At 34.7% G+C, this 24,935-nt stretch overlaps 1 protein-coding gene across 1 annotated transcript; it reads right to left on the bottom strand.

Moving 5' to 3' along the window:
- Nucleotides 1-16,065: 16,065 nt before the first annotated feature.
- Nucleotides 16,066-17,745, bottom strand: LOC111047670 (LINE-1 retrotransposable element ORF2 protein). Its single transcript, XM_039431836.1, has one exon. It carries the CDS (start codon nt 17,743-17,745, stop codon nt 16,066-16,068), a length of 1,680 nt encoding a protein of 559 aa, XP_039287770.1.
- Nucleotides 17,746-24,935: the final 7,190 nt, after the last annotated feature.

Below are 24,935 nucleotides of genomic sequence, written 5' to 3'. Positions count from 1 at the left end.
AATTTTCGCTCACATTTTTTTTTTAGACTCAAAATTATTAAGCTGTCAAGTGTCTTCCTGCTTTCTAACAACATTCCCGAATTCAAAATATCTATCTCTTGCCAATTATTCACTAGTTTCTCGGACCATGAATGTTAAGTGTGTCACGTACATATAACCTTTTAGATTTCGTTACCATTTAAATAATTTGAAAGAGGGATAGTACAAGATGAGCTTAAGTTTTCCTCTCTGAGATTATGATATCTATAATAATAGATAATTGTATTGTTACGGGTTTCTCCACTAATAAAACACTTGAGGCGATTCATACTGATTAGATAATATTACTTATAAAGGTGCGTACAGATATACGCGCCGCGAACATGAGCAATTCACTTTTAATCAGCTGACTATATCTGTATTTCTACAGAAACGGTAAGATACAGATATAAAAAGCTTGGCATCAGCTGATTAAAAGTGAATTGCTCATGTTCGCGGCGCGTAAATCTGTACGCACCTTAACACTATAACAAATGGAGGGTGAACTAGAAACAACTATAAACTGATAACTACTTAACAAATTACACAGAATTATCACAAGCGCACGTTAACAAGTATAAATAACTGTATAAGAATAACTGTCACCAAAAATAATAACTGTATAAACGACAAAAGTCTATTATCACTTTATCACGTCTGTCACGATAAGAAGCAGCCAACACTCCATTGTAGTTTTTCCACTCCCTCTGACAGTAACATGCGCCATTTATATGGGGTCAGCAGAACAATGTAGAAAGGTGGAGAATACATCCGGCCTATCACAGCAGAGCTCTCTAGAAGGGTTTGGAGGTGTGGCGAAACGTCCGACCAATCGCTGCGCATGGAAACTGCCAGAAGCTTCTAGAACGCGTTTGCCATTGGTCGTAAGCTTCATAAGGCAAGCCCGAATGCGCTGGAAGAATCTAGAAGCCCCCCTGCTTCCGCCGCGTCAACCCTCTGAAGGCCTATTCATAACAGTATTGATAAATGAATGATTGATTGATAATAATGCTTTCTAATTATCAATAAATCAGTGGTTTTTTGACAATTTTTCAGTCTTTTTCATTCAATATGAATAATTACCACAATATCAACTTCTCAACTACACAAAAACCTACACACAGACGTATAGTCTTGTATAGGTATTCTTGTAATAGTAATATTATTGAATTTATTGTATAGTGCATTTTGAAGAATAAATAATTGATATGAATTGAATTGCTGGAACAACACACTTTCAAACTATCAAGTAAACAATCACCTTCAGATTCTCTAGAGCTCTAGAGAATTCAGACTTCCAGAAGCTCTATAAATAAATCTAGGAATACTAGTAAATAACTTACATCATTCAAAAGAAGTTCTATTATTATCCACTTGGTCACTTACACTCTGGGTGTGAGACCAACCTTAACTTTTGAACTTACAGGATAAAAGGAAAGTTTACTTTTATGTTATGATCGTTGCAGATGTGTGGGGGAAGGTGTGGGCGAGAGTAGCAAATTTTGAAAGACTCATGATTACCAGGGGAATAAACTTCACGTGAAAGATACAAAGTTTGAACAACTCACTTATGCAGTAATCGCTGTGAAATCTTATGAAAGCATGGTCAAAAGTGAGATATGAGATTTTACGTGTAGCATAGTCAGAAGTAAGGTGCGGGCGATATGAGATCTTGAGTGTTGAGAAATTGAAATAATGCATTAGATGAAATACAAAAGTGAATAATTATCTTCCTTTTCCGGTAATTTGAATTGATGTATATTATCAAGTGCTCTTTAGTGCGGTGCACGTTTTAATGAATGTGGAGAAAGCTAGGAGAACAGTGTTTCCGATTCTCTGTCATGCGACAGCCTTCTACATGATGTTTACGAATACCCTACCAATACTCCAGGGCTTTGTTCCTAGGTGAAAAACATATCTAAATATCATATTTAAATTGTCCAGAAGTCTTCAGTTACTCACACAGCGGCCAATTTTGCTTTTTCACTTATTATTTTTTTCCAAATAATGATATAACATACGAAATTGAAACTCTGCACAATCATTTATAACAACTAGACAAAGCTACAAAAAAATCTGATGATTTCTCAGATTCATAAAACAAAATAGAGGTCATTTGAATTTTGTTACTTAAATAACTCTGACACCGATGGTTTTACAAAACTTTACAAATATAATTTTTTTAGTAATTTTGATTACCTATCGATTGATACCTGATTTTTTAAGAATGGACCAATATTAAGCGAGATATGGCAGCCTTAGTGATGGGTGACCACTGAAAGTTGTCGCAGTGCAAACTAAGGCATGCTGATAGAGTCGCCTCAATGATGCAACATCTCTATTTGCATTGCATGTATAGTAAGCGATTTTAGGGCATTCAAGCAATGAAATAACGTTACTTAACCCTCTAAAGGTGGGTCACCAACCACTAAACCTGCCATATCTCACTTAATATTGGTCCAATCTTGGAAAATTGGTACCAATTTTTCCAAGATTGGACCAATATTAAGTGAGATATGGCAGGTTTAGTGGTTGGTGACCCACCTTTAGAGGGTTAAGTAACGTTATTTCATTGCTTGAAATGCCCTAAAATCGCTTACTAATAACATGCAATGCAAATAGAGATTGTTGCATCATTGAGGCGACTCTATCAGCATGCCTTAGTTTGCACTGCGACAAACTTTCAGTGGTCACCCATCACTAAGGCTGCCATATCTCGCTTAATATTGGTCCATTCTTAAAAAATCAGGTATCAATCGATAGGTAATCAAAATTACTAAAAAATTTATATTTGTAAAGTTTTTGTAAAACCATCGGTGTCAGAGTTATTTAAGTAACAAAATTTCAAATGACCTCTATTTTGTTTTATGAATCTGAGAAATCATCAGAATTTTTTTGTAGCTTTGTCTAGTTGTTATAAATGATTGTGCAGAGTTTCAATTTCGTATGTTATATCATTATTTGGAAAAAAATAATAAGTAAAAAAGCAAAATGTGCCGCTGTGTGAGTAACTGAAGACTCTGGACAATTTAAATATGATATTTAGATATGTTTTTCACCTAGGAACAAAGCCCTGGAGTATTGGTAGGGTATTCGTAAACATCATGTAGAAGGCTGTCGCATGACAGAGAATCGGAAACACTGTTCTCCTAGCTTTCTCCACATTCATTAAAACGTGCACCGCACTAAAGAGCACTTGATAATATACATCAATTCAAATTACCGGAAAAGAAGATAATATTCACTTTTGTATTTCATCTAATGCATTATTCAATTTCTCAACACCAAGATCTAACATATCGCCCGCACCTTACTTCTGACTATGCTACACGTAAATTCTCATATCTCTCTTTTGACCATGCTTTCATAAGATTCACAGCGATTACTGCATAAGTGAGTTGTTCAACTTTGTATCTTTCACGTGAAGTTTATTCCCCTGGTAATCATGAGTCTTTCAAAATTTGCTACTCTCGCCCACACCTTCCCTCACCACTCACACATCTGCAACGATCATAACATAAAAGTAAACTTTCCTTTTATCCTGTAACTTCAAAAGTTAAGGTTGGTCTCACACCCAGAGTGTAAGTGACCAAGTGGATAATATAGAACTTCTTTTGAATGATGTAAGTTATTACTAGTATTCCTAGATTTATTTATAGAGCTTCTGGAAGTCTGAATTCTCTAGAGCTCTAGAGAATCTGAAGGTGATTGTTTACTTGATAGTTTGAAAGTGTGTTGTTCCAGCAATTCAATTCATATCAATTATTTATTCTTCAAAATGCACTATACAATAAATTCAATAATATTACTATTACAAGATACCTATACAAGACTATACGTCTGTGTGTAGGTTTGTGTAGTGAGAAGTGATATGTGGTAATTATTCATATTGAATGAAAAAGACTGAAAAATTGTTGAAACACCGCCGATTTATGAAGTTACATCACAATATTATATTATCGTTATTCTAATTGCATTCAATCTTTATTCTCATTGATTCATTTTTTATACTTTGAAACATTCTTTGAATGATTAGTATCACCGTCATTTAATGTGAGTTAGTGTATAATCCAGTAAATATTGTAACATACACATTATAAAGAACTCTAATCTAATACTCCGAATCTCCGAGATACATACTGTTGTCATTCTAATGTTGTCTCAGTTCATCTTTTTCTACTGTTTATATTTACTTGCTCTCATTCCTTCTCAATCATTCTTTTCACCGTATTTTCACCCTCTTTTTCTCTCTGGGTCTCTCTCTTTCTCTCTCTCACAATTTACATGAATCTCCACTACTTCCCTACGGATTTCACTAATCACAACCATAAAATTAGCTCACTCTCACACTCTCTTCTTTCTCAATTACACTGTCCCCCTCACCCTTTCTCCTCTCTCTCTCAAACTCTCGACTCTCATTCTCAATTCCACTCTCTCTCTCCTTCCCGCTCACAAACTTTCTCACCCTAACTATCCTTCTCTATCTTCCACTTAACTTTCGCATATTTCATCATTTTTCTAGCTCAATATTATTGTAGAACTCTTTATTTAATATGATTCACCATGTTATTTATTGCTATTGGCATTTATTTATAACGCTAGAACGTAAGTTGAATTTTGTTTTGTTAGACACATGAATAAAGTAATCTGAATCTCTCTCATTTATTAAAGAGAGGACAAGGAGTCCTAACTCCGCCCCAATAAAGGCAAATAATTAATCAATCCATTCTCTGTATCTCTTCCTCCCAATCTCTGCTTGAGAAATGGCTTTTTTCATATCATATACAGTTCAACAATTATTTTCTTAGTCTATATTATGTAAATTCATCTATAATTTTGCTGTATTGTAGCTATTGTATATAAGTGTATAAGCCAGTATATATTGTAATCTACATAAATAAAGTACTCAATCAATCACTTTTTGGTAAGAGTTAGTGGGAAGGATACTTCGAATATTCTTTCCGAAGAATGGACATTGATATGTCCAAAGTTCCGCCAATTTATGTAGATGCATACCATATTATCTATTTCATCTATAGTTATTACAAATTTCTTTTTTCCATGTCATATACAGCTCAATAATTATTTCCTTAGTTTATATTCTGTGAATTCATCTACAAATTTACTGTATTGTAAACTATTGTATATAAGTGTATAAGCCAGTATATATTGTAATCTACATAGATAAAGTACTCAATCAATCAATCTCTCGTTTGAATTTGTAACTTTCTTTATCGTCGGTTAATTGCTGAAGGGAGGGTATCCTCGATACCCTCTCTGAGAATGGACTACTTATAGTCTAAATTCACCGTTTCACGTGAAAACATTACATTGGTACCTCAACTTCCTCATATTTCATAATTTTCCTTGCTCAATATTATTGTACAACTCTTTAGTTTAATATGATTCACCATGATATTTTACTGCTACTGGTATTCATTTTTAACGCTAGAACGTAAGTTGAATTTTGTATTGTTAAAAAATGAATAAAGGAATCTGAATCTCTCTATCTCTCTTTCTCACACTCTCTCATTCTCTGAATCTCTCCATCTCTGTTTCTCTCACTCTCTCATTCTCTGAATCTCTGAATCTCTTTATCTCTCTTTCTCTCACTCTCTCATTCTCTGAATCTCTCCCTCCCACTGACACACACTCTCTCTCTAACACACACTCTCTCGGGCTCCCTCTCTTTCCAACACTCTACCTCTTCCCCCAATTCATACCTAATCCTTTGCCCTTCACTTATAATACCATAGTGACTGCTGGCGTATACCCTGTATACACAACCCACAGTATATATGTGGAACAGCGAAATTCTATCTCTTAATTACATCGTAAATCAGACCTAAAAAGCTCGACCTAATCCCGCTTATATACATGGCGTGTACATTGTAGTAGGTACGGTACATAATATATTGATAGAGTCAAAGAGACACGTGCATCGTTCTAGAGCACACAATGCTCATATTAGGCAAAAGTATACTTAATACGGCACTGATTCTACGTCTAGTATGCTAGTTGTCTATGGAGAGATTCACTTCAAACTGTCACCATTGTTTGAATGGGAAGCATTGGTGTTATTATTTGGAACCTGATGACAGTTATAGTTTGATCTCTCTATAGTTTTGTTAAATTAGTCATATAGTTGTAGTGAATCCAAACTATGTTAGGTGCAATATTATGGCATATGCACATCTCATCACCAACTTGAACTTTGATGAATTTAGCAGGGGATGACCTCTAGAACTGTCAATGTTAGTGTTTAGCCTTATACATCTTACTTTAGTTATATAGTTTTGTTATATAGTTGTACTAAATCCTAACTATGTTCAGTGCAATATAATGGCATGCGAATCTCAACATCAACTTGAACTCTGATGAATTTAGCAGAGGATGACCTTTAGAGCTGGTAATGGTTAGTGTTTAGCCCTTCAGTTGTACTGGGAAAGGGGTTTTCATTGGAGTATGGTTATGAGGTTGGAAGAGTCGAGGCTGACTATTGGGAGATAGGGCGGGATCAAACTTTTCAATTGAAATTTGAGGAGAATAGTATTGACAGAGAGAGGAATGTGAATCAGTGAAATATCTGTATTATCATTATTGTTATTTTTTGATGTACTTACTGATATAGGAGAGAGTATGGATGAATACTAATGAGAGTCCACGTTATAATGGCAGTGGAAAAAGATAGGAGATCAACGTTGCCGATCATCGGTCTTGTCAATGCCTTCTACAGACGATAGCTGATACAGGTTTATTGATGTAACAACAGTTTATTTCGTATTTTTAGTACTAAAGTACTAACTGTAGTAGTATATTGTAATCTACATAAAAAGTACTCAATCAATCACTTTTGGTAGAGATTTAGTGGGTAGGATACTTCCAATATTCTTTCCGAAGAATGGACATTGATATGTCCAAAGCTCCGCCAATTTATGTAGATGCATAACAATATTATCTGTTTCATCTATAATTATTACAAATTGATTTTTTTCATATCATGTACAGCTAAATAATTATTTCCTTAGTTTATATTTTGTGAATTCATCTACAATTTTACCTTATTGTAAGCTATTGTATATAAGTGTATAAGCCAGTATATATTGTAATCTACATAAATAAAGTACTCAATCAATCAATCAATCAATCAATCTCTCGTTTGAATTTTTAAATTTCTTAATCGTCGGTCAAGTGCTGAAGGGAGGGTATCCTCGATACCCTCTCTGAGAATGGACTACTTTTAGTCTAAAATTCACCGTTTCACGTGAAAACATTACATTAGTACCTTAACTTCCTCATATTTCATAATTTTCCTTGCTCAATATTATTGTACAACTCTTCAGTTTAATATGATTCACCATGTTATTTTACTGCTACTGGTATTTATTTTTAACGCTAGAACGTAAGTTGAATTTTATATTGTTAAAAACATGAATAAAGGAGTCTGAATCTCTCTATCTCTCTTTCTCACACTCTCTCATTCTCTGAATCTCTCCATCTCTCTTTCTCTCACTCTCTCACTCTATGACTCTATGGTAGAGAGTTAGTGGGGAGGATATTTTTAATATTCTTTCCGAAGAATGGACATTGATATGTCTCACTCACTCACTCTTTGGTAGAGAGTTAGTGGGGAGGATATTTTTAATATTCTTTCCGAAGAATGGACATTGATATGTCCAAGTTCCGTCAATTTATGTAGATGCATAACAATATAATTATCTATAGTTATTATATTACAAATTACTTTTTCATATCATATACAGTTCAATATTTATTTTCTTAGTCTATATTATGTAAATTCATCTATAATTTTGCTGTATTGTAAGCTATTGTATATAAGTGTATAAGCCAGTATATATTGTAATCTACATGAATAAAGTACTCAATCAATCAATCAATCAATCAATCAATCAATCATTCTCTGAATCTCTGAATCTCTCTATCTCTCTTTCTCTCACTCTCTCATTCTCTGAATCTCTCCCTCCTACTGACACACCCTCTCTCGGGCTCCCTCTCTTTCCAACACTCTACCTCTTCCCCCAGTTCATACCTAATCCTTAGCCCTTCACTTATATACCATAGTGACTGCTGGCGTATACCCTCTATACACAACCCACAGTACCGTATATATGTGAACAGCGAAATTCTATCTCTTAATTACATCGTAAATCAGACAAAAGCACGACCTAACCCCTCTTATATACATGGCGTGTACATTGTAGTAGATACGGTACATAATATATTGATAGAGACAAAGAGACACGTGCCTCATACTAGAGCACACAATGTTCATATTAGGCAAAAGTATACTTAATACGGCACTGATTCTACATATTATAGTATGCTAGTTGTCTATGGAGAGATTCACTTCAAACTGTCACCATTGTTTGAATGGGAAGCATTGGTGTTATTATGTGGAAACTGATGACAGTTTAAAGTTTGATCTCTCTATAGTTTTGTTAAATTAGTCATATAGTTGTAGTGAATCCAAACTATGTTAGGTACAATATTATGGCATATGCACATCTCATCACTAACTTGAACTTTGATGAATTTAGCAGAGGCTGACCTATAGACTGTTAATGTTAGTGTTTGGCCTTATACATCTTACTTTAGTTATATAGTTTTGTTATATAGTTGTACTAAATCCTAACTATGTTCAGTGCAATATAATGGCATGCGAATCTCAACATCAACTTGAACTCTGATGAATTTAGCAGAGGATGACCTTTAGAGCTGGTAATGGTTAGTGTTTAGCCCTTCAGTTGTACTGGGAAAAGGGGTTTCATTGGAGTAGGGTTATGAGTTGGAAGAGTCGAGGCTGACTATTGGGAGATAGGGCGGGATCAAACTTTTCAATTGAAAGTTCGAGGAGAATAGTATTGACAGAGAGAGGAATGTTATATCAGTGAAATATCTGTATTATCATTATTGTTATTTTGATGGTACTTAACTGATATAGGAGAGAGTATGGATGAATACTGATGAGAGTCCACGTTATAATGGCAGTGGAGAAAGATAGGAGATCAACGTTGCCGATCATCGGTCTTGTCAATGCCTTCTACAGACGATAGCGTACCGGTTTATTGATGTAACAACAGTTTATTTCGTATTTTTAGTACTAAAGTACTAAACTGTAGTAGTAAACTGTAGTACTGACGTACTAAACTGTAGTACTCAACTAGTAAACTGTAGTACTAAAGTACTAAACTTTAGTTAACTCTAGTACTCTGCTGCTCCTCAATTAAGTTTTTGTTCACCAGAGATTGATAATATATTACAACTGCAACCCGAATCTCTGAATTTCAATAAGTTTGAAGTTGTGTCAACTCGTGCCTTTCAGCAGAATTTATTTCCACAATCAAGTATTATTATTCCATTCTTTTGATTCTTATGAATCATCTCACTGATCTTACTGAGAAATATTACTCTTAAAGTCAACAATAAACCAACACTGAGATACAACACTACATACAAAGAGTTGTATCAACTTTTCAGTTAAAAAATTATTATGGACTTAGATGGAAAGAGTGGATTAGATTATGAACTCCGTAAACATTATTTTTATGGACTGTGATTACCAATTTTGAGTGAATAAGGATATGAAAATTGTGAATATAACCTCTAGACTGCTTATATTATTCTGAATTATTCATTATAAATTGTAATTGTATTGTATTGTAATTGTAATTTTTGATGAATAAACTTTAATTTGAAAAAAATCTGGTGTGGTACGCTCACACAACTTACTTTGCTCATTGATCTATTAGCTTCATTCTTAAACGAGAGTAATTTAGGGGAATAACATTATGCCGATTGGCGGCTAAATACTTAAACTACGATTTACTTTGTTATTGTGTTCAAGTACATTTACCTTTGCTTGAATTATGAATTTGAGGATTTTCCAAAAGTTGTCAAAACAGGTGTTCTACAAATAAATATCGACATGTGTTCTTTTGAATAAACTGCTCTACCTACCTACCTCAAGCACGAGAAGGAGGTTACACAGTCAATTTTTCAAGGATGGGGCCCCCGTTAATTTTTTTGGGAGGGGCCTCATGCCAGTTAATAGAGCTGATAATAACTATACAGGGTATGAATTAAAAAAAATCGGTCAAGTCATTTTTGAGAAAATCGTGATACAAATTTAACAAAATGTATTCTCTCAGGAATATTGTGATGTAACTTCATGAATCGGCGGTGTTTCAACAAATAATTGTCGATTTTCTGAAAAGGATACAAAATAAAGATCTCCCCATTAACATACAATCGGGATGTGGTGGAGAGCTATTGGGAATTATAACTCAAAGTGAGGCTCAAATGGGAAACCTGACTTAATCAATTAAGAAGAAGATCATTTGAATCTTACAATAATTAGATGAATGATCTCCCAAAACGGGGGTGAGTGGGAAAAATATGTGTGAGAGAGATTGAATGTAAGCAAGTGGGAGAGGTAGTGAGAGTTGGTGGTAGTTGGGTAAAGAGTAATAGAGTGGAAGAGAAAAATGAGTGAGTGGGATTTGAGTTGAGAAGAGTTGTGTGTATGTTTCATTTTGTTTAAGTCAATTATCAGCATTCTATGAAACTCGCTGCAATATGAGCCTAATTAATTTCCCACATCGTATAACTGATGCTATTTTTGTGAGTATAATAATATCTTCGTGAGTAGAATAATATTTTCGTTCCTTGCACTTGCATTACAAGGGTAAGATTACACTTATCTATTTTGTTCTTGGAGAGCTTAAATAATTCATTTGCATAATTTATTATGTAAGGTAGCCTATTTCAATTATGATAAATTTGATGAAACTTTTGTATAAAGGTGGTGGTGGTGGGGATAATGCTGTAACGTTAAGCCCAGTGCAAACAGTACCTAGAGATCATAACATAATTTGTCTCTTCGAACTTTCGAGGTTGGTTTTCCTTCGAAAGTTTTGTTTTCTTTCTTTAAGATTCTAGCAAATTTGAAATCACTAAGATATTATATTCTTCAAATATGAAGTGAACATTTTAAGATATTACCTTCGATGAGTGTGGTTAGCAAGAAACTAGAAATAAATTGAATTTTTTTACACAGATTCCTGTTAAGCCATGGACCATGTAGGCCAACACACCTTCGAGTATTGATCACAGAAAAAAATTGACATTTCTGAGTAGAGTTGTGAAGGTGAAATCGAGGTAGTTATCCATACTGAATAGAAAGAAGTTGCCAAACCACATATTTATGAAAAGTCAAGATATCGGTTCCAGTATCAATTATCACTCTGGTACACCATTATCAATCTCTAGTAATCTGGAACTACAAGTAGCCTAAAGAGCAGCTTTATCATAGCCACCTCTAATACAAGGCCCTGGCCTACGATATTGCAACGTCGCAGCGTAGGCCTAGAATCTAATGCATGATTGGTGAAAAGGATCAGCTGGTATTTTTAAAAATCTTTTCTACCAATCATGTATTAGATTCTAGGCCTACACTGCGACGTTGCAATATCGTAGGCCGGGCTTTGTATTAGAGGTGGCTATGGCAGTATTCATACTTAAGGTCGAGCACTGCTATTGGTGGAGGCCGTGACCTATCAAGTTGAACGCTTGCGATTGGCATAGACAAGCCCCTCCCCAATTATCAGAGAAAACAAAATGGGGAGTCAAACGGCAAACACAGCAATCAAACTACCTTGAATGAAATTGCATTACTGTGTTAGTTTGAATCGCCATATTGTTTTGTCTGAACCACTGATTGGGGTGGGGCTTGTCTAGGCCAATCGCAAGCGTTCAAATTGATAGGTCAAGGCTTCCACCAATAGTAATGCTCGACCGTATAAAAAATAATACAGTTGCTCTTCATTTGTAGTTTTTGTGTACCAGAGATTGATAATAGTGTAACAACCGAAACCGGTTTCTTGATTTCCAATGAATCTATGATTGGACAACATCTAGTCTTCTTATTCAGTAAACCTTATTCAGTAACCTTTATTGAAGAAATACAACAAAGTTGATTCAATACATAAATAATTATAAAGTTAATTTAATAACATCTTTTTTCAATATCTACCAAAAAGTAAAATTCAAAGATTCACCTGAAAAATTGTCATATTTGAAATGAATGGTTCGAGTCTGTTTCAGAGCTTTATTAGTTACTTCTATTCCGGGAATGTTTTTAAAGGCTGTAAATTTCCTTATTTGGATATCGTTTTGAATAATTTATCATTTATCAGTTGATATTCTTCCTAGTTTGATGAGTGCCTGATTCTAGAGTTTCACATCCATTTATGATTCCCATATTAACCATTTTTCCACGTTAATTGAATTAATAGATTATGTAACTGGAATATATTATACATGAATCTTCAAGTCAATTCAAGAAAAACCTGCATTTACCAATTTTCAAGCTATTTAAAACGAAGCCGTCTGTTCATCACGATAGAATCATGAAATTACATAGTTATTTTCCTTCAAAACGGATCATGATCAGAGATCGGTTGGAACAAAATAGCGTTGTGTTGATTTGATGGGCCTTGAAAAGTACGGCAAAATGAATGATAGTTCGCCTCTGTTTTGAATAGTTCTTTTTTCCTGCTCAACTTTCTGCCGACGCGTTAAAAGTCTCATAAGAACTAATGTGGTTTAAAGTGGATTCTGTCACCCCTTTACGAGTACAACTATCTCCACTTGTAATTGTACTTGTAATTTTATATATATATATATATATATATATATATATTATATATATATATTATATATATATTAGGATTTTACGGTGAATCACCGCCTTCCTTCTTTTAGTCGGATTTTCCATGTTTGTCGGTCATTCCACTCCCCATCTGTGAGATTTCTAGCCTCCATGGCGTCGTCCACCTCGTCTCGCCAAGATCGCCTTGGCCTCCCTCGCTTCCGTCTACCCAATGGGCTCCAATCCGTCACAATTGCAATCCACTTACTTGCACTAGCCCTTCTCGCGTGCCCATACCATACTAGTCTCTTGTCCTCAATCAACTTCATTATATTATCCGATTGAACTTTCATTCTGTTCCTAATCTCTTCATTCCGTACTCTATCCAACCTGGTGACCCCGCAACACCTTCTCCAATACTCCATTTCCATAGCCAGAATCTTACCCCCACTTCGCTTGTTCATCACCCATACTTCTGCACCATATGTCATTATGCTTCTGACTATTGTATGGAATATTATCGTTAGGTCTTTCTGTGGATACTCTTACTCCAGATTATGGGATGCAGTTGTCTTATACAACCTCTAGTTTGCCCTAGCCTTCTCTTTATTTCTTCATCTGTAGCCCCGTTTTGCGTAATAATATAACCCAAGTATTTAAATTTATCTGTGCCTTTAATTTCAACGTCATCGTCCACTCTGAGATTCTGCGTGACTTAACTATTTGTTTGCAAGTACTCCGTCTTGTCTAGGTTTAATTTTTTCAAATTTAAATTATATACTTGTATGTTAATAATAGAGGTACAAAATTGAACTGTATGTCGAATTGTCCTATTTGTAATATTCGTGAGAGAGAAGATATAGAACATTTCTTAGTACGCTGTCCAATTTATAACTCTATTCGTTCCTACTTTCTTGGCGAATTCATCCAAAATGTTGTGTCAGATGCCGACAAAGTAATGGTACTTCTATCAAATTTGAGTGAGAGGAAAATGAATAGAGTATTCCTTTATGTAGTAAAAGCAATTGATATTCGCTTCTTGATTTGTAGTGTTGATACTTGAGTACGTTATTTCAATAGTGGGATTTCCTGTAACTCATATAAAATATGTGTGATGATTGCTATTGCATGCCCCAAATAAATTAATCGCATTTTGTTTGGCTTGAAAAATTGAATTTCCACCCAAGTTTAGTGTAGTCTTATTGTAAATCAATCGTTCTGACTTAACTACCATCATTATGCTCATTAGAATGCCTGTAAGTTTATTCAATAGCTTGAAACCTTGTAGTTGAAATTATTAAGTAATGTACCTGTCCTAAAGTACCTGTACCAATCCAAAGTAGTATTATAATGTAATGTTAATGTTCCTATAAATTTTGGTAATATGCTATGAAGTATTGTTTGATCTATAATTGTGATATTACTGTGTTCTCCAAGTATTTATTTAAATTATAATTATTCCATTTAATGTTCCTGTAAATTTTGGTAATATGCTATGAAGTATTGTTTGATCTATAATTGTGATATTACCGTGTTCTCCAAGTATTTATTTAAATTATAATTATTCCATTTAAGTCTTGATACAATATTTCATGTTATAAATTTCCAGTTATGCAGTAATATTCTATAAGTCTTGATTGTTTGATAATCCACATGGAGTGGAGACATTTATAACAGACATAGAGAGTGAAATCGTGCTCTCTCACGAACTGACACTTTACTTTAGAATTCATTTCTATTGGAGGTTATTGTTGGAATTATAGAATAATTGTGCATGTATCTCTATTTAACTGTATTTCTGTATTTGTATGGCTGGTCCATGAACAAATGAAATGATTATCTATTTATTTATTCATTTAATACATCAGCTGATATTTTTTAAAATCTTTTCTACCAATCATGTATTAGATTCTAGGACTACACTGTGACGTTGCAATATCATAGGCCGGGGCCTTGTATTAGAGGTGGCTATGGCAGTATTCATACTTAAGGTCGAGCACTGCTGCTTGGTGGAGGCCGTGACCTATCAAGTTGAACGCTTGCGATTGGCATAGACAAGCCCCTCCCCAATTATCAGAGAAAACAAAATGGGGAGTCAAACGGCAAACACAGCAATCAAACTACCTTGAATGAAATTGCATTACTGTGTTAGTTTGAATCGCCATATTGTTTTGTCTGAACCACTGATTGGGGTGGGGCTTGTCTAGGCCAATCGCAAGCGTTCAACTTGATAGGTCAAGGCTTCCACCAATAGTAATACTCGACCGTTATTAAAAATAATACAGTTGCTCTTAATTTGTAGTTTTTGTGTACCAGAGATTGATAATAGTGTAACAACCGAAACCAGTTTCTTGATTTTTAATGAATCTATGATTGGACAACATCTAGTCTTCTTATTCAGTAAACCTTTATTCAGTAACCTTTATTGAAGAAATACAACAAAGTTGATTCAATACATAAATTAATTATAAAGTTAATTTAATAACATCTTTTTTCAATATCTACCAAAAAAGTAAAATTCAAAGATTCACCTGAAAAATTGTCATATTTGAAATGAATGGTTCGAGTCTGTTTCAGAGCTTTATTAGTTACTTCTATTCCGGGAATGTTTTTAAAGGCTGTAAATTTCCTTATTTGGATATCGTTTTGAATAATTTATCATTTATCAGTTGATATTCTTCCTAGTTTGATGAGTGCCTGATTCTAGAGTTTCACATCCATTTATGATTCCCATATTAACCATTTTTCCACGTTAATTGAATTAATAGATTATGTAACTGGAATATATTATACATGAATCTTCAAGTCAATTCAAGAAAAACCTGCATTTACCAATTTTCAAGCTATTTAAAACGAAGCCGTCTGTTCATCACGATAGAATCATGAAATTACATAGTTATTTTCCTTCAAAACGGATCATGATCAGAGATCGGTGGAACAAATAGCGTTGTGTTGATTTGATGGGCCTTGAAAAGTACGGCAAAATAAATAAATAAATAAATAAATAAATAAATAAATAAATAAATAAATAAATAAATAAATAAATAAATAAATAAATAAATAAATAAATAAATAAATAAATAAATAAATAAATAAATAAATAAATAAATAAATAAATAAATAAATAAATAAATAAATAAATAAATAAATAAATAAATAAATAAATAAATAAATGAATAAATGTATAAATATCCCTTTTATTGCTTTGTTCAGGTTCATTACAAAATTTCAAATAAAATTATATAACATTATAAAATTAATTACAGTATTAAGCAATAATCAGCAGCTGCTGGGGAATATCCTTTTGTGATAGGATATTGTTGAGTACATCAATTTTAAGTCCATATAAAAATAAATTTTCAACCAAAGCGAGTGTGTCAATCCTTGTACAGCCATACTTCCTTGTATACATTCTTCATTCTCTCCCACTCCTTTCTCTCTCTTGCAACTCTCTGCCACGTCGCTCCACCGCATACTTTTCTGAACTCTTCGTCCCATCCATACGAAGGCCTTCCTCTACTTCTTCTCAAATTACGTGGGTACCATTCCAGTATTCTTTTCGTCCATCTTTCGTCCGTTGTCCTTGCGATATGTCCAGCCCAATTCCATTTTCTCTCTATTATCATCTTGCCTACATCTTCAATTTTTGTTTCATTTCTAATCCATAATTTTGTTTTCCTGTCTTTTCTTGTCACTCCTATCATTACTCTCTCCATCGACCTCACGGTAATTCTAAGTTTCTTAATTATTTTTTCATTTATAGTCCAGGTTTCGCAGCCGTACAAAATTGCTGGTAGGATACACGTTTGTAGCAGCTTTTTCTTATTTTCCATTGATATCTTGGATCTGAATAGATAGCTGTACTTTTTGAACATTGCCCATCCTATTGCTACTCTTCTGGTAACTTCTCCCCATTGACCTTCTCTCCCTATTTTCTGACCGAGGTAAATGAAATGATCCACTTTCTCTATCCTTCCGTCCTCAGTCACCAATACTCTATCATTTTCATCACTGTTATATGTCATTACTTTCGATTTATCAAAATTTACTTTCATTCCAATCTTTTTTGTTACTTCAATCAAATCTTTCAACATACCGCATACCTCCTCCGTATCATTTCCAACTATAACAATATCATCAGCAAATTTCAAGGCATTTAATTTCACACCGTTGATATTGATGCCTCTCTCTTGCCATTGCAACTTCATTAGAGATTTTTCTAAGACTGCGTTAAATATTTTAGCTGATGGTATATCTCCCTGTCTCAAGCCTCTATTCACTTGCATCACTCTACTTTTTCCTCTCAAGCTGAACTCACTTTTCATATTTCCGTAGATGAATCTGAATATTTCCAAGTACTTATTGCTTATTCCCAGGTCTTCAAGTGTCTGTATCACAGCTGCTGTGTTGATTTTATCAAAAGCCTTCTCAAAGTCTATAAATAGTAGCACTAGTGGAAATTTATATTCTTTAGAATTCCTTATCAACTCCTGTAGGACTAGGATGTTATCCAGAGTGGAAAAGTTTTTCTTAAATCCGGTCTGGCTGATTGGAGTTGCTGCGGTCAAATATCCGTCTATTCTGTGCGAAATTATTGCCATGAATATTTTGTATATACTTGACAGGAGACTAATTGGTCGATAATTCTTGACTTCCTTTTTATCACCTTTTTTGAAGAGCAGTAACAAGTTAGCTTTGAGCCATATTTCAGGAATCTTTCCATTAGTGAGGCATAGATTAAACAGCCTTGTTAGTATTTCTATCACCTTTTTTCCTCCCGCTTTCAACTCTTCATTCGATATTCTATCTGGTCCTGCAGCTTTTCCCTCCTTGAGACGCACAATTGCCCGTTCTACCTCTCTTTCCATAATCGGTGGACATTCTTCGTTTCTATACTCATTCCTGCCGCGTTCTCCATTTTTCAGTTCCATGTTATCTTCTTCCAGTTCATCCTTTTTATAGAGGCTCTCATAGAATTCACAAATTATTCCAAGTATCCCTTCTATTTCTCTTATTTCATTTCCCTTCTCATCTTTCATACAAATCAGTGTGTTCATTCCTAATTGCTGCTGCCTGTTAAACTCTTTGACGCTTGTCCCGAGTTTCAAAGTCTCTTCTAATTCCTTTGTTTTCCTATTATTAGACCATTCAATCCATTTCCTTCGAATTAGTTTGGAGATTTCACTAAATTCAATTTTTCCTCTGCCGTGTCTTTTTAGTTTTCTTCTCTTCTCTAACAATTTAACTATCTCTCTTGGAACTTTTCTTTTCTTGTTTTCTCTTAAGTTTCCTAGCAATTGTCTCGTTTTTCTCAAGGTATTAGTCAGTTTATCAGTTATAATCTCCATATCCTCACATTCGTTGATTCTCTCTTCATTCAAGTTATTTTGTAATTTTTGTTCAAATCCTAGGTTTCTCAAGTCCACTGTTCCCAGTCGTGTGAGCCGTTCGCTGTAATATCTTATTCTATTCTTATTGATTTTTATCACCATTCTCAGAGGCCTATGATCACTTCCAATATTTATCCCATCCTCTACATCTACATCTTGAACAATAAATTTTTTGTCTATCATGAAAAAGTCTATTTCGTTCTTTGTCTCTCCATCGGGGCTCAACCAAGTCCATTTTCTTGATTCGTGTTTCTGGAAGAATGAATTCATCAGATACATCCTCTTGCCTTCGACAAATTCGACAAGTCGTTCACCTCGTTCATTTCTCTCCCCAATTCCGTACCTTCCAACACATTTTTCACCCCTGCTCTTCCCGATTTTCGCATTCATGTCTCCCATAACAATATTATATTTGCATGTATCATTTTCGAGAGCCTCTTCCAGATCCTCGTAGAAATATTCAAGCTCTTCGTCCGATGACGCTGACGTTGGTGCATAAACTTGTATCAGTTTGATTCTTCCTTTAATGTGTCCTTGTAATTTCCAAATCATCACAGAGATTCGGTGTGTATACTGCTTGAAGCTTACAATTTTCTTTTTTGATACCTTGTTAATCAGAAATCCTGTTCCTCCAGTATAACCATTCCCATTCAGATAGAGCATCCTATCATCTCCCATGATCACACACTGCTCACCATCTCTCCTTACTTCCGCGAGTCCTATAATATCCCACTCGATGTTGTCCAGCTCTTCTAACAACTGTTCCACCCTCCAATTTGCTCTAAGAGATCTACAGTTGTATGTGATTATATTTATGTTGTCTTCGTTATTTGCGTTTTTTGTAGCCTTGCCGTTTCCAAAATTTACATCCGTTTGTTTTCCTTCATCCTTCTTGTCCTTAATTGTCGTTCCGATCGGTGGTTGCTACTTATTTTTTGAAGATCCTTCCATATTTTGATTATTTCCTTTGTCTCCTACCGTTATATATGATTCTAATGTATAATTGCTCTTTTTCCCGAGTCGTCCTGTGTTCACACTTTGGTCAATCTTGGTGGGTGAGTCTCCATCACTTCTAGGTCTTTTCTTTTCTTTATTATACTTTTCTCTCAAATTATCTAGACCAAGAAGTTTTCCCTCAAGTAGTAGCTTATCTTTTTTGAGATAAGCTTTTTTCCCTTCTTTCCTAAAATCGTACATGAAGTGTGATAATTCTTTCCTGACGGCGCGAGTATTGAAGTCGAGATCTTCTTGTATCTTTATATAACTATATTTCCCTTCCTTTGACAAATTCGATTTTTTCCTGAGTATTTTATTTCTTGTGAATGACGACGTAAACGTTACTCTAATTGGACCATCGCTTTCTGATTTGCTCAGCTTTTTTAAGTATTCCATATCCTGGTTTCTGATATCAGCATCCAGATATTTGAGTATCTTCATTATCTCTTCTCTTAGAGTCCAATAATTGTTACCGCCTTTAATACCGAATATTATTATATTTCTTCTTCTGTATTCCTCTTGTTTCCGTTCTTTCTGTAATTGCACTTCGGATTTAAGCTCTCCTACTTGTTTCTTCAAAGATTCAATTTCGTCATTGAATTTGCTGGCAATATTATCAATTTTTGTTTCCAAGCCATCTAGCTTATTTAGTTTTTTCAGAATCTCGTCCAATTTCTTCTCCATTTTATTGAAATTTAGTAAAACGTGATGGTAATTCAGTAGTGTTCTATCAATACACCTCTCTGTAATATTAGTCTATTATTCACTATTTTTCGTTTTTATCGAACAGAAAGATTATTCAGCTATAGAACAACGAAACTTATTAGATAAGAATTTTGGCTCAGTTTTATATGACAGTAGTTGAATGGAAATTCATGGTGAGCTATGTATAATCAAGGTCCAAAGTCCAATTTCTAATCTCCCGTTCAGCCTGTTAGCATACTCTTCTTCTGTGGATTCTAACCTCAAACATTGTCACTATTCTATTCATATCGAGAAAATATAACGTTTTCTACATATTGAGCTTCAGATTCACTCTCACAAAAAAAAAAACAGTGTACAGTAACGTATCTAACTATATAAATTGATTGTATCTCACCTAATAAAAACTTGACTAATCGAATAAAACCACGGAGCTCACAGAACACAACCTTTCACTTCTAGCGCTTATCTCGTACTCTCGAACCCAGCTAAAACCATAGAAAATTAGAAACCAAAATAGATGATCATATCCTCTTCGCTGAAACCTATTCATGAGAATCCACTGACGTCTAATCTATACATATATCCACCTACAGAAATAATTCATCATTAAATTTATTTATTCCATTCCGCAATCACAATATCAAATAAATGATTGGGAGAGTATCAACAGGATAAACCCAAAACTGTTTCTCAAGTTTGGTGCTATTTATATTGTGCTTTCAAAACTGAAAAACCGCACAAACCTGGGAAATTTGAGGGCATTGCTCTCCAGTTTTCTAATAAGCAGCTCACATTCATGAAACATAGACTACGCTCCACGGATTTCGGTTTCTAAATCATTTTCCCTCATACCACAGCGTGGGTTGAATAGAATATCCATTCCAACTTTCTCTCCGTTGCCTTTCAATATTATAAAAATTTGTAATGTTTATCAGACGAGAAGACCTGTCTGAATTTCACTTTAGAAATGTCAGTATTTGTAATGTGTAGCAGATGGGTAGATATGTTTCTCTATAGTGAGATTCACTTAAATTTGTCAGCTTTTTTATGTGTGTCAGACGGAAAGTTATGTTTGTTTATAGTAAGAATCTCCCTGCCACGATTTCTGATAAACAACATCATTGTCTTTTATTCAAGCAATGGTAACAACATAATAGTGAAATTTCTCTCTATAGAATTTCACCAGGACTTTTCGGAACAGTACACTTGGTCATCATTCCCCATAAACAACATTAATGTCTCATATTCGAGCAGTGCTGACAACTTAATACTGGAATTTCCCATTATAGAATTTCACCAGAACTTTTCGGAACAGTACACTTTGGTCATCATTCCCCATAATCAACATCAATGCCTCCAATACAAGCAGTGTTGACAACATATACTGAAATTTCTCACTATAGAATTTCACCAAAGCTTTTCGGAACAGCCCACCCTTCTATATTGTACGTAGTAGACAGTAATGTTCTAAGTTCTGAATAATGGTGCAAAATAGAAGCTCAACACCAGAGAGGATGTTGTATTATTAATTATCGTAGCGGAGACAATATCGTCGCGATAATTCGCACACACGTTTTATCCCCAGCGTAGCCATGGTAACCGTATTTGCCTACATCAATATTGGCATTCTGAAATGACCACCCACACTCGTGATACTATTAGTTCTGCACGGTCACATTAATTCAACATTGTGTCGGCTGTTGGGTTTCAACGTGCAAATTGTAACGCCCCAATAGTTTTGATCCAATCATTGAAATAATATGAATTCCCAAGTATATAGTTTTTGATCCAACATTCGTATCATAGAATGATATGAATTCAGAGATTGACAATGGTGTAATAACCGAAACCGGTATTTCTAAGTATCAATAAATCTGTGGTTTTTGATAATCTCTTAGTCTTCTTCATTCAATATGAATTCATGTGAAATCCTCAAGTATTTCCTTGATAATTCCTCATTCGATTCGGTTTCGGTGATTAAATTCGATGAATTTTGTGTAAACTCATCTTACAAGTACTTCGAACGAGAAATCTAATTATAGGAGAGAACTAGACGAATATTAGTCATCTCACTTGAATGACTAGTAGTCATGATTGATGGCTGTTTGCTGTGATTAAATCTTCCCTATAACTCACTCATTCGTGTTTTCACTTTATTCGATTCATTTATTTATTTACATCAATAGAAAAAATCACAACATGTAGAGGCTCACAGCTTTATTTCGAAACAAGCCTTATTGAAAATTAATTGTTTACACAAACCGAAAATAGATCAATAAGAAAGGAAGAAATGAGAGAAATAGCAATAAAAAACGTCTGTAGCAAATATCATAAATAACTTACAGTTCTCTGTTATTGATAAGTCCACCCTATTATATTAAAACTATTTTAGAACTGCTGTAAAGCATCCTAAACCAATCTATTATGAACGCTTACTAGGGCAGATTGAGAAGTTTCGTTAAAAAAATCTGAAGTATGTTTCTGCCCTTCATCATCAGTTTCATTACCCAGGCACGAGTAAAAGTACGTTGCTTATGTTGTCATCATCCTCACAAACAATTGAGTTAAATATTCACTCAATTTCAGTTCATTTTTGCAGATCATTGAGACTAGTTGAAGGTATACATAGCGAAATCAATCTTTACCCCCTCTATTAAAGGTGTGGAACCACTGAGTTGATACTTTTTGCAATATTGAAAATCCCATTCCTCATTAGAGTTGCGTAACAATGACTTGGTCATATGTCATAAGCACTCAAGTCTAAAAGTGCACTTTTGAGAAAATGGAGTCCAAGTTTTCTTGTATGTTCAAACATAATTCCCAGAATATTTTTGATCCAACGAAACTCACAAAGTAGGTTTAAAATACACTTATTAATTAATCTATTTTCCAGAGTGATGAAAAAATAAAAAAACTACTGATTTAATTATGACTTGAGTCGTTTGGTCCATGAAAATATAAGACATAAGTGGAATTGAGTCATTTTACCAAATGATTCTTTACAGAATCTAAACTGCAAGCATCTTTCACATTTTTAAACTAACCGCAGTAATGTGTGTTTATACCCAAGCATGGATTCCCAAAATTCATCTGCAATACCTGACTTGGGATGTTCTTGATAATGTAAGTAGGACTAAAGTAGTTTTACCAAAGTGTAGATCTTGAAATTCTACATCCGGATGTGAAATTATTTCATTTCTTTGAAGAGTGGACGTAAGTGCTTTAGGGCCGTTTGCACAGTGACAGTTTAAACTAAATTTCATTTTAAACTGGATTAAATCTGTATCAATTCTAGTTTTTTATAATGTTGTTCATTTTGAGTTTAAGCCAATAGCTGATTAAATTCAGTTTGAGCTTTGACTGTGCAAACGGCCCTAAGTGTCAAATGATCAAGACATGAATGATGGAAGCTGGTTGAATATCATTGTCGATGAACTTTCTTAGTCTAATACGAGAGTCATACGATTTCCGAGCTCGGGATTCAGCTAAGTTCTAGACTTTAACTGTCTTCAAACTCTGGAGTCAGAAAATTGGCTTTTCGAGTCAGAGTCTTAACGTGGTTGAGGACTTAAATAGTTGAGTTTACAGATCATGTTAGACCCTGGAGTTTATAATTTCGCTTTCTGAGTGAAGGGCTTATAAGTCCAGGACTTGAATTAGATTCTTGCCTCTTTCCGAGTCAAGGATTTATCAAAAATCGTTACGTCCAGGACTTAAAACAGCGTGATTTTAAACCCTCGACTATGGGTAGGGTGTAAATTCAAGTTCTAGACTTAACTGAGCAAACACAATTCAGTTATTATTTTGGAGTAGATGAAAAGCCAAATAGATGTCATGGAATACCTAAATTATTTGGAAAACAAATACATTTCAAACTCAATAGCCTAATGGAATGTTTATCCCAAAATCACTGTTTAGGATCAATGATCAATATTAGCAGAACGTGAAATAACATGTTTATTCATTCACCTTTTAAAGGTATTGCTTTGAATAGGCCTATAGTGAGGTCCACGTTATAATGACAGTATTTGATCAACTTTGGTCTTGCTATCCTTGTCCATCATTTGACAAAGCCGGTGGTACTATCCTTTTCTAGGTCCTCAATGATGCCAATTATGTTTTTGTTAGTGTAGAAATATAATTAATTAATGCAGAGAATCGGCATCGCTATGTGTGTGTGAGTGTGTGTGTGTGTGTGTTGTGTGTGTGTGTGTGTGGTGTGTGTGTGGTGTGTGTGTGTTGTGTGTGTGTGGTGTTGTGTGTGTGGTGTGTGTGGTGTGTGTGTGTGTGTGTGTGTTGTGTGTGGTGTGTGTGTGTGTGTGTGTGTGTGTGTTGTGTGTGTGGTGTGTGTGTGTGTGTGTGTGGTGTGGTGTGTGTGTGTGTGGTGTGTGGTGTGTGTGTGTGTGTGGTGTGTGTGTGTGGTGTGTTGTGTGTGTGGTGTGTTGTGTGTGTGTGTGTGTGGTGTGTGTGTGTGTGTGTGTGTGGTGTGTGTGTGTGTGTGTGTGTGTGGTGTGTGTGTGGTGTGTGTGTGTGTGTGTGTGTGTGTGTGTGTGTGTGTGTGTGTGTGTGTGTGTGTGTTGTGTGTGTGTGTGTGTGTTGTGTGTGTGTGTGTGTGTGTGTGTGTGTGTGTGTGTGGTGTGTGTGTGTGTGTGTGTTGTGTGTGTGTGTGTGGTGTGTGTGTGTGTGTGTGGCGAAAATGGCGAAAATGTTGTCAAAAACAGGTTTATAGTGATTATCTCGGAAACGGCTCCAACGATTTTGATCAAATTCATACCGAAAATAGTCATCGATAAGCTCTATCAACTGCCACAAGTCCCATATCTGTAAAAATTCCAGGAGCTCCGCCCCATCTATGCAAAGTTCGATTTTAGATTCTCAATTATCAGCCTTCAGATACAATTTAAACAAAATAAATCAAGTGGAGTAGATTGAGCATGAAAATCTCTACAATTGAGGTTCAGTAACATTTTCACCTAAAATTGAAAATAAGCTTTAAATTCGAGAAAATGTGAGTATTCAATTGCAAATTATTGTTGATTCTATTAAATTATTCTCTATGAAGAGATAGCAGACCTCATGTGTGTCTCCAGCGTTATTGCCCTGTCACCAGCTGGCTCAAATCTTTGATTAGTAGACTTGAGATGTGCGGGAACACT

Source organism: Nilaparvata lugens, chromosome 7, assembly GCF_014356525.2.
Source record: "Nilaparvata lugens isolate BPH chromosome 7, ASM1435652v1, whole genome shotgun sequence".
NCBI lineage: Eukaryota > Metazoa > Arthropoda > Insecta > Hemiptera > Delphacidae > Nilaparvata > Nilaparvata lugens.
This window is presented reverse-complemented; position numbering and strand designations above follow the sequence as displayed.